At 38.9% G+C, this 15,403-nt stretch overlaps 1 protein-coding gene across 2 annotated transcripts in view; it reads left to right on the top strand.

Annotated features, from left to right (window-relative positions):
• Nucleotides 1–15,403, top strand: part of cacna1c (calcium channel, voltage-dependent, L type, alpha 1C subunit) — a 158,974-nt gene that overhangs the window by 99,506 nt on the left and 44,065 nt on the right. For both annotated transcript variants that reach the window (XM_029494870.1, XM_029494871.1), the window contains exons 6-11: nt 2,881–3,020; nt 4,029–4,181; nt 5,205–5,404; nt 7,759–7,862; nt 13,348–13,435; nt 13,771–13,855. In XM_029494870.1, coding sequence (XP_029350730.1) covers nt 2,881–3,020; nt 4,029–4,181; nt 5,205–5,404; nt 7,759–7,862; nt 13,348–13,435; nt 13,771–13,855 — 770 coding nt within the window. The remainder of the gene's footprint in view (nt 1–2,880; nt 3,021–4,028; nt 4,182–5,204; nt 5,405–7,758; nt 7,863–13,347; nt 13,436–13,770; nt 13,856–15,403) is intronic.

The raw sequence follows: 15,403 nt of genomic DNA, 5'->3' as shown, positions 1-15,403 counted from the left end.
TTTAAGAACTTGGTGTGGAAATGACACAGAAGATAGATAGATAGAGAGAGAGATAGAGAGAAACATATTAGTGAAGGTGCGGACCTAAAATACACAGTTTGTTTTGCACACTCTGAGAGGACACACAAATCCAGGAAATATAGCTACGACAGGGCTACATGAATGTGAGCTGGGCTTTCTGCCTGTGAGCTTGCCTGCGTACAGTAACTGTGTGTGTGTGTGTGTCTGTGTGTGTGTGTGTGTGTGTGTGTGTGTGCGCGTGATGAGAAGTGACAGAGTTCGGTCTGAAATGTTTCGCCATATGGGTGAAAGAACTTGTACCTGCTGAGCAACCTTGGAGGCACACACATACACATGCACTCTCATACATATGCGCACACAAATATACAAGTTTTCATACACACACAAAATTATAAAAAGCTATCCCAATGACATTGCTTTGACTTGCATTCATTGTGGCCAGCCAACACCCAAATATTAACATTAACCTTCTGAAAGGGAGGGAGCTGTACTGATGACACCAGCCTCTTTCTGAAAGTTTTTGAGATTTTCAAGACAGAGCAGTCTGGAAAAAAAGACTCACTCTCTCTTCTCCACTCAGAAAAAGTTAACGCTATATGGATACAACACTTCGTATAGCAGACTCTTTTTAGCTCTCATCTCTCTCCTCTTTTCATCACTCTTTAATTTATCTTTATCCCAACATATATTACTCTCCTCCCTCATGCTATTTAGATTCTGAATTGCTTCTGGATTGCACACTTATCCCACTTCGTATCAAAACAGTATGAGGTGTCAAATTGTCCTTAAGACCATCAAAGAAAAAGGAGAATTAAGCTTTAAGACAAACAGTTTACATTCAAAACATAACAGATCAGCTCCATGACATGTTGACTACTATGGATTCCCTGTTATCTTCAGGAAAGTCCACAGTTGGTTATGCACACAAATCATTATGTGGTGCTACACTTAATGGTTCTAAATATCATTTAACACTGCACCATTGCAAAACATGCTGGGTGGAAATGCTGGTGGTGCAAAACTGTGGATCCTTGATGTGTTTTTTATAGTCTGTTTCAAAGGTGTGTTTCAGTACAAAATAGAGAGGCAGAGAGTGAGTTAGAAGGAGAGAGAGGGCGATATGTTTTGAGAGGTCTTTTCAAGTGGCCATTTCATCTGTGCTAATTGATAATTCTCCGTGACTAACACGCCGCTGACTGCCCTTTGAGCCGCAGTAGCTGGAAAATGGTACTATATGGTGATTTCTAAAGGAACGCAGAGAGACAGATGGAGAAGGAGAAGAGTGATAAGCTCTGCTGGACGTACATGGATTCAAGCTTGTGAACCCCTCACACTGAACAGATGTCTGTAAATAATTTCATAGGGATAACGTTAATAATTTCATAGGGATAACTACAAGACTCATTAACAGCTTCTTCCCCCAGGCCGTCAAAGCCATCACCCCACCCCCACCCCCACCCAAAGACTGACAATGGCCACACTCACTACCAAGTGCAATATCCCTTCCCCCCCAAAGACACCTACCTGCTGTAAATAATGACATTGCCATAATGTAAACTCTTTTGCACTACAGTATACACTGTTTCCCGTATTTATCATACCCATTCCCATATTTATCATAACCATTCCCGTATTTATCATACCTTGGAAATACTTATTTTATATTTTATATTTTATATTTTATATTGTTTTTATTGAGATATCGCGCTTTTGTGTTTTTCTTGTTTTTCTTTCTCGCTGCCATGTGGAGCTGCTAAGCATATTTTCACAGTTAATGTTGGTGACAATGTGAACAGTGACAATAAAGGATTCTATTCTATTCTATTCTCTATTCTTTAACAAAAGGCCACGGAATAAAAGCATGTTTAGACCTTTTGTTAGAAGTTTTAATTTTTGCATACATTTATATGTTTGCATGATTTGTGTTTCTATTTATTATGTCTGTGCACTTAGCACTGTACAGTAAGCAGACGTGGATATTACGATGGGCTGCAGTGATAGTCCCCACGTTTCTTGGAAGACTTTCAACAAAACTTTGAAGCAGGCTGCTTTCCTCTCATTTAAAAGGAGGTTACTGAGGTTCGGAATTGTTGTTGCCAAAATACATAACTTCCTCTAAAGGTGTGCATTCCTTCAAGAAAGTTTGTATTATATGTATTTATATATTTATGTATGCACAAGTGAATTGGCAGGGTGTCCTTAGTTTAGTTTAAAATACACAAACATTTAAGCTTTTGTAAAAGTATCTCTTTACACAAGGAAAGCTTCATAGATGCAAACAAGAAACCAACAGTGAAACAAATATTTAGCCCTTAAATATAGCATAGTAATTTCATGTTTCATGTATGGTTAGATCTATAGTATATGCAATCTGACAGTGTGGTGACCACCCACATAAAAACACCTCCACCAGCCTAACAGGTTTGTTTTCTTGCTGATTCTCAAATTATTAAAACTGATTGTCTGATATTTCTTTATCTGTGTAAAACAGAGGGAGTAGACAAAATACCTTTATTGTTTATTAACGAAGCTGTTTTATTTCCAACTGTTGACTTTTCTCCAACCAACACGTTTGATTGTGAAATGGTCAGGATGTCTTCACCACTCACTTCACATTTACTTGGTCCAAAAGTATGATTTGATCACATAGATCGGTGTGGTAGTGACAGTAGTGTCAACAGAGCTAAGGAAAGCTAAATCCACAATGATGTCAACTACAGATGTTCATTGTTCTCTTATAGCCTTCTATGCCTGTATCTCCTTTATTTTTTCCTCCACTCTCAAATATTCTCTAGTATGTGAAAATGCCTTGTCAACTTGACAGGGATGGTTACTGAAGTCATTATTTTCTTTTTGCAGGTTATTCAGCGCGATCTTGGAGCAGGCTACCAAGGGGGATGGGGCCACTCCTATTGGAGGGAAGGCAGCAGGCTTCGATGTCAAGGCTTTGAGGGCCTTTAGAGTACTTAGACCCCTCAGACTGGTCTCTGGAGTACCAAGTAAGTATTAAGAGCTGTAAAAGAATGAGAGACAGAAAGAAATTATGCCCTGGGGATCAGGTATGAGAACTGATAGAGCAACGTAGGGAGGAAATGAACCACCGATTTCTGATGATATTTTTGCTTGACATACAGACACAAAGACACTCAAACTCACACACACACTTATGGTCACACACAGAGTTCACTTGTCCTATTTTCAGATCCTCAGACAGTATGAGCAGAGGATGAGTTTTCTGTCAGTCTGTCTGTATTAGTGACTACAGAAATCAATAATCCAGCTGGTCAGAAGACAGGAAATTATCAGATATTGTGGATAAAGGCTAAGTGGGTGTATGCACCTATGTATACCTGTGCGAGTTCTTTGTGTGTGTTTGACAGCTCCTGTGATTACCACACCAAAAAAATACAGAGGGTGCTTGAGCACATCCCACATTGTGCTGTTTTGTTTAAAAGCATGAGTACACAGTGTTTCGACTCAAACTGCCCAGCATCATTGGACTGGGTATTGAATTGATGTCATGGCAACCAATCAGTGGCATGTTTGCTAAGTGATTAGCACAATGACAGTCAGATTTGTCTGTTTCAATGATTCAGGTGCAATTGCTGCTTATATGGTGTAGAATTTAGAGAAAAACAGTGATCGGCAAATAAAACTTGTAATTACTGTTGTTAAAAGCCTGCATGTTTCTCTTATCCACAATAAATATGTCAAGTACTTTAACCAATGGACACCAGAACCTTTCTAACCTTTCTTTATGAGCTCTAATAAGATGTGTAGCTGTATGGCCAAACCATTTTTTATGTATTTTATATGTATATAAAAGTTTGTATATGAATCCTATTTTCCTCGACTAAAGTAAATAATTATTACGTCAGAACATTTTTACTATCTTTCTCATTATGAAACTGCAAGATGTTATTATTAAGGTTACTGTAGTTGATAAATAAGCTGTATGTTATTGTGTCCACACCCATATATAAAGTGTTCATCTTTGTGTGTTCCAGGTTTACAGGTTGTCTTGAACTCCATAATCAAAGCCATGGTTCCTCTGCTCCATATCGCCCTGCTGGTCCTCTTCGTCATCATCATCTATGCTATCATCGGCCTGGAGCTCTTCATGGGCAAGATGCACAAGACCTGCGTTTACGAACATATAGGTATATACACACAGACACACACAGTCACTCACACAAAGGCACATGCAGAGACAGAGTGAGACAGTGTATTTAGTGCACTGACCACTGTGTACCAATGCACAGATGCCAATACAAACATACATGAGGTAACACATACACTCACAAACTGCACTTCAGTGCACTTCAATCAGATACATTTTGAAGCATGTATTCAATGTGTGTGTGTGTGTGTATGTGTGAAAGCACGCTTCAATAAGCAGACACACACACAGACACACTTCAGTGATGACAGCATAGGTGAATACTGCAGCAATCAGACCTTTTCAACTGAAACATTAAAGTAAACTGTCGCTCTATTCTCACTTTCCAACTTCAAGGTAATAAATCAGAATAAATCTCAGACTTCAGTAAGACATCAGGCTTTAGTCAACAGGCCAGAGAGAAAATAGAGTGGATACCTTAAACAATTTAAATGATCACCTCCATTAGTGATTCAAACTGCTATTTAAGATTTAGAGTATGAACAATTTGAGCAATAATTGAAACAGCAGTTGCCATAAATGATTGAAACAATTTTCAGTCGTGGCCCCCAGGTATAAATGGACTGGAGTGTTGTTATGGTGATGTTATTGGTCCCATGAGAGGCATTAGCTCTGTGTCAGGAAAGTGCTGGTGGAATACTCTCTGTTAGCCTATACATCACCCAAGAGAGCTTGTTTCATACAATTAGTGCAGCAATTTTTCACAGTTGTGCTTCTTCATTTTGTTTTGGTTCAGTGTGTTATTTTTTACATTTTCATCCAAAAAATGAATTTTTATTTCTAGTATTTAGTATTTCTTCCTGAAATAAAAGTTTTTTTCTGCCTGGACAATATTAATTGACTCTTTCTCAAGTGTGGATGGTCATTGGTATTTTCTTCACATCAAAGGGTGTGTGATTGTGATGACATACATTTAAGCTTGGTTTCATTCATTATTGTATTTGGAGCCATCCAACATAGCAAACTAATGGAAAAGGCAACATTCTCATCTCTTTGGTGACAGGCACCAACGCAGAAGAAAAGCCGGCACCGTGTGCACCCGATGCAGCTTATGGTCGACACTGTAAACAGAATGGGACCAAGTGTGAAATGGGATGGGAGGGGCCGAACGACGGAATCACTAACTTCGACAACTTTGCCTTTGCCATGTTAACGGTGTTCCAGTGTATAACTATGGAGGGCTGGACAGATGTTCTATACTGGGTGAGCCGGACACCACAACAGCACTTTTTGTGTATCTGTACGTGTGGCGTGCGTGTGTGCCACTGTTTTCGTGCATGACTGAGGATTGCAATGCTTAGTTTGTGTAGCCAGTGAAGTATATCTGCAGCATCAGACCACATGAGTGTTTCAGAGAAAAGAATATAAAGAAATAACAAAAACCCTCATCTCGAAAACACCCCAAAGCTGCCCCTCCCTCAGTAAATGGCCAGAAGCATACAACAGCCCTGTACAGCTAAATAAACCAATAGTATATTGTATGTTGTATATAATAATCCGTGCTGTTAATCATTGTGAGGGAAGGTTCAATCAAATTTCATATCTGCCCTTTTGAAAAGACATTAAATTTAGATTCAAGAGTGAAGAAAAAGATGAAACCATTTATGTTTTTGACACAAAATGAAATGCAATTTTAACACCTTGTTGGCGGGACTTTGGCAAATTACGGCAATCACAGGAAAATTGCTCACCTGTTTCAGCACTTGACACAATCATAAGACAGTTGTCTTTAGATTTTTTAGATGTGTAAAATAAATAGCCATAATATATATATATTCATTATTCATGGCATTTAACTTTTTTTCTATGATCAGGTGGCCTCATTTGTTTTGCCCATTTATTATTATTATGTCCAGGTCACAGAGCAGTCATTTTGGTTTTTTGAATTTAAAAAATACGGTGGTCAAATTTGACTTTGTTGTGTTGATATCTGTGGTAAATATAAATATGTGATGATAAAAACAAGTAGTTAGACACAGTGTGTACATTATGATTGGATTTAGACATGTTTTTCTGAGACAGATTTTGAGCTGAATAGAATGTAATAATACAATATGAGAGGCACACACTGAAGATCTATCAAAGTGTGAAAGTTATGAATTAATTTTAGATTGCTTAATGAGTTAAAAACCAACGAAACGCATATATGGTTGCAGACATTGCATGCATAATTGTGGGATCATACTGCACAAACATACAAGAAGATGTGTGTCGCATATGTGTGTGAATCAGTGAATAAGTTTGTTCATGTATACACATGGAGCAGAGAGCTTACCAGCTCTACACCCCTTCTCTCGCTACCCTGTCTGCCACAAACTCTTCTGTACACACAGAGAGCAACACATCAGTTAATGCAAACTCTGCTGATATTACGAGAGATTATGAGAGTTCTCTTTTCATCAACTCTATAATAAATGACTCCTATTTATTACAAGTTATAAGTATAATTGATTATGGAAAAACTTTCAGGCAAAGCCAGGGCCTTTGGTCTTCTTGGTTCATTGTGTTTGGACCATTTCAATTGATTTCATTGCCACACATTTTTGGGAATATAGATTAATGCCATCTAACAACCAATGCTGTAGCAATGAGCCCTCTGTCTGTCCTCCCCCAGCAGTCTCACTTAAAGTGGCAGTTTTTTCAATTAAAAAATAAACAACATGACTGTAATGTTTCCCTCATATTGTCATTTAAATTTCCTTTAATTTAATTTAAGTGCAACTTGACGATGTGAGCCTAACCCTCGTCACTTTGTCAACCATAATAGCAATCTGTCTCTGTTTAAGGCTTAAACTGTGAAATTGTGTAAACTTTAAGCAATTCTTAACACAATTTCCAGATGTACTTGTGGCATATTCCCTAGTAACTGAATATCCTGAGGGGGGAAAAAAACCTTTTTTTTTTTCACTGGGATTTTTCTTGTACCACATGCCATAAATCCGCCTAACTTAATATAATTGATTTGTATGAATGACTATAGAGTCACAGCATCTAAATATGTTTTCCATAAAGGTCCATCCACCTTTCCAAGAAAAGATTTCTTGAGGGATTGTGCAACTATGCAAACCTTGGTATGAAAGCTTTGGGTTGTTATTAAGTTACAAAAGCAGTTAAACCTTCTTTGGTCTGCTCAGTTGTGGATTGTCATGGAGCTGCACCAGACATAAAGGTCTATGCACACACTTAATCACACAATGCTGCCACTCTTGCTTTGCCAGGTCTTTCTATAGCTATTTTTAACAGACACAGCTCCTTTCTTGTTTCCTGTATGACATATTTCCCCTTTCCTTATTTCTTTCTGTCACTAACACACTGTCTGGCCTGTCCTCTACTGCCCCCTTTCATTCACTTTACCTTTCTCTCTGTCAATCCCCTCAAAACAAATCTCAAACCTTTTTTTTATTATTATTATTATTTTTTTAACCTTTTCCTCTTTTTTCCTATAACTCTGTCCTCTCTTCCTTCCAACTCCCTTATCTATCCTCTCCACCAACGCTTTACCTGTTAACCCCCTTTTTTTCCTTCTCTTTCTCTCCTCTGATTCTTTTCCCTCTCAGATGCAGGATGCTATGGGCTATGAGCTGCCATGGGTCTATTTTGTCTCTCTCGTCATCTTCGGCTCCTTTTTCGTTCTCAATCTCGTTCTGGGGGTGTTGAGCGGGTAAGAGGTTATGCTGTTGTCATGTGTGTACATTTGCATCGTTTGTTATGTGGCTGTTCCTATTATCTTAAATGGAGACAAAATAAAGGCTGTATATCAAGACTCCCTTTAAAATACAACTTATAGTTAAATTTGAGGATCCAAGAAGCAAGAAGCGTGGAATCAAGAGGGAAAAAAATCTGTGCATGTACTGACTGAGTTGCTGAGTACCCATCAGTGATCAAACAGTAAAAGTCTAATTTTGCATTCCTGCGAAATGTCCTGATTCAGTCATGTGTTACATAAAAGAATTTGAATGAAAGCAGAGCAATCACAGCAGCCTCACCTGAGCACTCCAGCAGAGAGACATGGCCACATTCCTCTACAGTCGAGGAAAGATAAACTGACAATCACTGGACTGAGGAAAATCTCACCGCACTAGCTCTGTTCCACTCAATCAACCCCTTTCTTACTCACAGAGGGAGGCACATACACACAGGAAACATCGACAGACCTCGTGTTTATCTACTAGAGTCATGTTAGCTGACCACAAGGGGCCACATCCTGCACAATCTGTCTGGGGTGGACAGGTGTACACACACACATTCACATATACATACTGACCTTCCAGACCTGCTGGACTCTTTTCACCACTTAATTAACCCTAACCCATGCTCAAGTAACTTTATTTTAATCGATTTCACTATTCATGACATTTTTCTGCCTTTAACTGCCAACTACATTTAAAGGAAAGTGTGTGATATGCGTGCCTGATGGTTTTACATACATGTTTATCGCTCACAAAGTAGCATTTGCTTATATTGTTTGTATATGTTTATTTTGGATTGATCCATTGTTCTAGAGTGTAGTGAGTATGTGCGTCAGTGTTTCTGTGCTTTGCTTCAATAATGGCTGCTTTAGTAAGGTGAGCTTGGTGCTGTTTTACCCCACTCTGCCAAGTCATGCTGTTTTAATACAAGCACCACCCGGCCTGTAGGGACACACTGGGGTATAAATAATTCATCCCTCAGGTCAGCCATGGAGGTGGAATGCTAAAAAAAAAAACTTGTGCAACAGGGACAACATAACGGGCAAAAATAGTTCTTCTGAGGACAGTATGGAGTCTGGAGGAAACATGGCATTACAGATGAAGATTATAGGATAGATGGCTTCACTGAATTGGGAATAAAATTTCCATGAATGTCCATGAGAACCTTTTCATATGAATATCAGAGTTACAACAACAGAAGAAGTATAAAAAAAATAGACAGGCTTAAAAAATTCTGAATCAGTGCATCTCTAATTAAAATATAGAATAAACCATTCCAGTCTTTTAATCCTTAAATTTGTTTATGAAAGAGTAAAGACACCGAGAGAGAATCATTTGTCATTTGGACAATGTGATGACTAATCCATGGGAGTCTTGCTGAACAGCCTGTTAAAATAACTAAAATGCTGTCTCTCCACAGTGATTAAGCCTAAATTGATGGTTTTTACTTGCAATTCTAACCTTCCCCTTTTACAGCTATACATCCACTCATTTGTTTTATTTGTAATGGGGCCATTCATAGTCTTCTGCAATAATCACTGTTTTTGCATGGCCAATTCATAATGTGACTCCAAAATCAACCTGCACACCTCTTTCTTACTTTTCCCTTCCATGTTAAATACAGCTGACCAAAGACATTGCCACGCAGCACACCAAATGACAATTATTATGAATGCACCATAATCCCAACAGAGATTCTCCAGAAGCCCAGAATCCCATCTGCTGGGAACTTTCACTAAGGATCTAACTCATTTGCTTGCTCCCTTCTTCCCTCCCTTACCCCCTAACATTTCCCTTTTGCTACTTCCTCACTCTCATTCCTGCCCTTCTCAATCACTCTTGACTTCTTTCTCCCTCCTCCATCATTACTTCACATCCATTCTTTCTGTTTCCTATTCTTGGCCCTTTTTCTTCATTCCTCCCTCTCCTAGGTGAATGATGCAGTAGATTACAGGTGGCCCTGGGTCTATTTTGTCACCTTAATCATCATCGGATCCTTCTTTGTGCTAAACTTGGTTCTGGGTGTGTTGAGCGGGTAAGGGCAGGGTCAAGGGTCAATTGAAACTAACTTCTCTTTCTGTTTTTCTTGGAAAGCTTTTCTCTTTTGTCTTTTCCCAAAGGAATTCTTACTTTCTACTTCCTGTCTCTGGCAGTAGATGGTGTTAAAGTTTAAATAGTACAAGAAATATGCACTGAACTGTGTCAAAAATAAGTAAGTCAGTTGGATGACTTTTGTGAAAACAGAAAACATGTTTGGATTAATTTATGCCATTTGGTGAGACATTACATACATGATGCACACATTTATACTCCTTATTACTTTTAGCTGACTACATATGAAATGGAACTCCAGCATATAGCTTCAGGACATTTGGAACAGTGGAACAAATGGGGGTTTTCTGCTACGAAGACCTTTTTGATATTGCCTCAGAAAATACAGTGCTACAGTACTGTTTGTATAGAACAGCACTCCTCCTGTCCTGAAACACTCAACTTCTGTGGATGGCACAAAACACTGTCATCTCCATTTAAGAAAGAGGCAGCTCCGAGTGGACAGAGCTGAATATTATCATGTGTTTTTCAATCACAGGCAGTGTGCTGGGAAATACCCTTTAGTTTTCAGTTTGATTTTATAGTCATAGAACCTTTGATTAAAAACCAAATCATCCATCCATCCATTTTCATCCACTTACCTGGGGCTGGGTCGCAGGACTAGATCATTTTGATTGTATTTTTACCTTGTCTTATTGGTCATCAAACATCTTGTACCATATTTGCCACCCAATACAAACTACATCTCAAAATTTGATAATGACATTTAATTAATTCAGTTAAATTTGTGAAAAATCCCAACAAGCATTTTTGTCCTTCTCTTGTTCTGATGGTGTGATCCCATTATGGGAGGTGACCTGCTGGCTACCTCCCATAATGAGAGTAAAGCCTCTCACCCCTGGACTGACTGACCCAAATCTGGCTTTTGATACAAACAGTGATGTGACAGAAGCATTGTAAGAAAAGTAATAGAGGTTTGTCTGGTCCAAACAGCTTGGGGGGGTTGGATGTGTGACTTTGTCTGAATTCTGACTAATGATGCTGTCAACACACTACACAGCCTGACCTTTTACCAACTGCTTCCTCCATGATGTGAGTGGTCTTTGGGATTGGCATAATAACTAATGGCTTAACAAAGAGAAGGAAAGTGGCAGCCATAGAGACAGAAAAACTGGCCGTGACTGTGATTGTCTGCATTTGATGTTGCATGTAAACACAAAGGACAGAGAGGGGCTGTTCTGAGAAAGTCTGGGTGGTGGGGGAGTGAGAGACGCTGTTGGAATCAATCAATTTACAGATGATTTAGGACGGAAAAATGAGACGGTAAGAACTAGAAAACAAAAGTGATGTGTCAGAGATTTGTACTCAAAGCTCGAATCACACACACATACAGTTCAGCTGACACCCATTAAGACAGATCAATGCAATTGGGAGTCTTGGTAATGTTCTGACAAGCAAAACAATTACAGTCTGTCCTAAATTTTATTGATCAGGTTTTTATGTGTGACTGTGTGTATGGTTTGAAGGAATGATAATGAGGTTCTATCAATCCTGTTATTTCTAAAATGCACATCTTTTATTCCAGGGTATAGAAATGAAAGATCAATAAAAACTCAGTTTCATTATGTAGTCAGTTGCTGCTTAATAGGGAACAGTGATCTTAACATGCATAGTATCCCTTTTGTTTAATACTAGTCTCCAAACTGTTTGCATTGTTTTTGAGAATATTAAGATTAAACTCAGAAACTTTTTCCAGTTCAGAAACAGTCATGTATGCAGCCATCCAGCCTACAGTGCTCTTTGACATAAGTCTAATGATGCCTCCCAGCTCTTGTCATTAGTCATCCAGTTATTATTATTTATTTTTTTGGTCTTCCTGAATTGCAGCATTTAATAATTGCTCCTTGATTTTTTTCTTCTTCCATTCTGACAACTGAAAGTAATTTCATCAGGTTTTATCCATATTTCATTATTTCAAATTCACCTAACATTGATTTAAGTTGTTATAGATACATTTTCTTTGTTTGTGCACATCAACCCCAGATTCCCCAAAATCTGGAAAGAGCAGGTATCAAGCTCATTAGATTAAGGAATACACACAAGGTAGCTTCATGACAAGTAGTTGGAAAAGTTAGAAACTAAACACATTTTGCATGTTCTCTTCTTAAAATTCTAAAAGTCTATAATTTTCTGCATCAAAAATTGCAAATATTGTATAAAAAAGAGAGCGAAGGGACAAAATAAAGCTCTCAGTTTACCTGTATAGCTTGATTCCGATGTTTGGCGAGTGCTCCTGGGCGGTAGCCAAAAGAATGACACGTTCAGATAGAAGGTGAGGAGTTCAGTGATGCAGGCTGATCCTCAGTCCCAAGCCAATTCTCCTCCAATCTGATAGGAGTACGATGGTGTAGCTAGTGAGGGGCTGTCCTCCCTCTGGGGTTGTAACAAGCACAGCGCACGTGGGAGGAGACAGGCCCAGGAGCACCTGGGGCCCTGTTGCATTGGGACAGTGAAAGAACCAATAATAACCTTTTACATCTTTTGATAAAATGGCATTTGTACCAGTCAGTGTTTTCAGTGTGATCAGTAACATAACAGCCAAAGGATCAGGACAGCTTAAACTGAAGTGTTTAATCTTTACACAAATATTTGACTTCTTATAAATGAGAATGTCATGTGAAGTCAGAGGTCATAAAACACCAATTCTATTTGAAATTTATACCAGTTTTTTATCGTTATGTCAGATTTTTTTTTCTCACAAATGATCATTTTAAGACTAGAAGCACCACATCCATCACTATACACAAAGGTTGTGCAGTAAAACTGCACTTTCTTTTCAAAGTAAATGAAATGTCTTTACTTATCTACTCTTAAGTCGGTCAGTCAGGGTGACACAGTTTTCCAAAACCACATCAGACTTAATATATGAAACCAGCTGGAAGCAGAAAAGTTGTCACTTTGTCAAAGTCACTTTTGTTTGTAATTTGACAAATTCCAGTCACTACCATTTGCAGCTCCTTTTATGTTTCCTTGCAGAAGTTACAGTACCATTTTAACCAACATACAAACAGAATTGAATTCAATTGTATTGATCTATTTGCTGCTTAAAATATATCTAGATGAACTGGACTGTCTGAGACATGATCCAAGCTGCAGGTTGTCAATCTGGATCTGTTTTCTTCTCTGTTTGCGCACTAATATCTCTTTGACCGAGCTACTCTCTCTTCACAGCTTTTTCTTTTCTCTTCAGCAGGTTTTCCTTTCTGTTCTCAAATGAAATTATGTATATTATCACAGATTTGTCAGATGATATATACTGTAAAACATTCAATCTAGATTTTCAGATTCTTTTTGTCTTCTTTTTGGCCTGTTTCCTGTCCCTCTTTCCTGCTTCCTGCTTCTCAGAGAGTTTTCCAAGGAGAGGGAGAAGGCCAAGGCACGCGGTGACTTCCAGAAACTCAGAGAAAAACAGCAACTAGAGGAGGACCTCAAGGTAGGCTGTCGTGTATATCTGTGTGTTTATGTTACATTGCCTGTCTAAAAGTCACTTGGGCTATGATCACTTGGTGCTAAAATTCACTGTATTTTATTCTCAGGCTTTTAAAAAGGAGATTAAGCTCACTGTGCCATGGCTAAATATGGTATTATATTTTAAGATAATCTGTCACTGTTCGCAGAAGTAGATAAGAATTATCTGTACAAATAATGTTAAGTACAGCTGCTACAAGTTAGCACAGGAAACAAAGCAAACTTTATTTACTGAGATCGATAGACAGATATTTCAAAGTCATATTAAGATTTCATCTTGTCATCTTTGTGCGAATACAGGGCTATTTAGACTGGATCACTCAGGCTGAAGACATCGACCCAGAGAATGAAGAAGAGGGCATGGATGATGACAAACCCAGAAACCGTAAGTATACTTTGTGGTGTAAGAGTGTGTTTGTCTGTGTGACTTTAACAGTAAGAGAAGTCACGAGGGTGTTGTGACCCATTTTCTTATGTGGTGATGTGTAGTCATGACATTCTGGATTTAGGATTGAAGGGTGTTTTGAGGATATATGGGTGTTCATATGTTTGCGACTGTAAGTAGTGAGCTCACTGCAGTCTTGTGCACATGGTGGTGGCTCATTGTCAGTGAATGAACAACTGAGAGTGACTGACTGACAGACTGAGAGGATGTTAATATTGTCTGCTTGCTTTGGCTGAGAATCCTCTTGAGGTTCAAAAACCTGTTTGGATATTAGTAGAATGTGTCAGACTGCAGCTAATAGCTCTGGGCACACACTTATGCATGCTCACATACACACACACATTGTGGATAAATACCCTTAGAAATGTACGCACTTGTATTCTGAAATTTGCACACAAAAATTAACACCCTGTTTCTCTCCGCCACATGTGCAGAGAGAGGCAGCCACACATGACACATATCTCTGCAGGACTGAGCTACATATCTTGGGGAGGGACATTGGATAGCTGGCCCCTTTTAACTTGGAGGTTGGATCTGAGAGAGGATAAATAGGGGAATGGTGAGAAAGAAAAGCAGAAATTTGGCAAAAGAGTCCAATATGTTCAGCATGTGCAGTACTATTCTGAGAAAACTTGGATTGCATGTGATGAATTAATGAATAATAAAGAGTAAATATGCAGAATCAGAGAAATGATTCAGCATATATTCTGCACACAGAACGCTCATCCCCTACAAAGCACCATGGCTTGTTCTGGGAAACACTGATAACTGCCAAAGGGAAAAGATATAGAGCTGGGAAATTATGCCACAATCTTTCAGTGAATCTCAAGAAATTAGCTTAGTCAAATGAGACCCAAATTACACCACAATAACCCCACCCCTACCCCCCTGGGTGCTTAATCCATAGCAAATCTGCTCATTTTCACCTTGTCATTTCTCACCATCTTCCCGGGCTTATCAGTGTTGCAAAAACACACCAAGATTGCCTGAAATACAAGCAAATAAACATAGTATGTACAATGTCCAAACTCCAAAGCCCAAGTTCTTTGGAGTGAAAAAGAAGACAGATCGCTTTTCATGTGTAGTTTCAGAGAGGCACATACATATGGGTCTTAGACATGACTGATGTCCATTTGACTCAGGGCATCAGTCAGGCCATCCAGGCCATTGTTTTTACCAATAAGTACGATTTAACGGCCATTAGATTCAGATAATCTGACAAAATGATTGCTATATGATCCAAAGCTCTCCGCCAGACAGATAAATCATCCCTTTGTTTGTGATGGTGGAATATCAAGCTGCTTGCTCATCCTTCCTCTCTCCTCGATGGATGGATCCTCCTCTGGGAAGATGAATGAGAGCAGTTTGTCCCCACTGCCCAGGACGTTTTGCGTAGACTTGTGCGTGACACACATATACGCTCAAGCACTAAGGAGGAAGAGGAGACGACGGAAGTTAGCAAGATGCTGAGATACAGTATGCGTGTGT

This window comes from Echeneis naucrates, chromosome 23, assembly GCF_900963305.1.
Source record: "Echeneis naucrates chromosome 23, fEcheNa1.1, whole genome shotgun sequence".
Classification (NCBI taxonomy): Eukaryota; Metazoa; Chordata; class Actinopteri; order Carangiformes; family Echeneidae; genus Echeneis; species Echeneis naucrates.
Note: the sequence above shows the minus strand (reverse complement) of the source record. Positions and strands in the feature narration are given on the sequence as shown.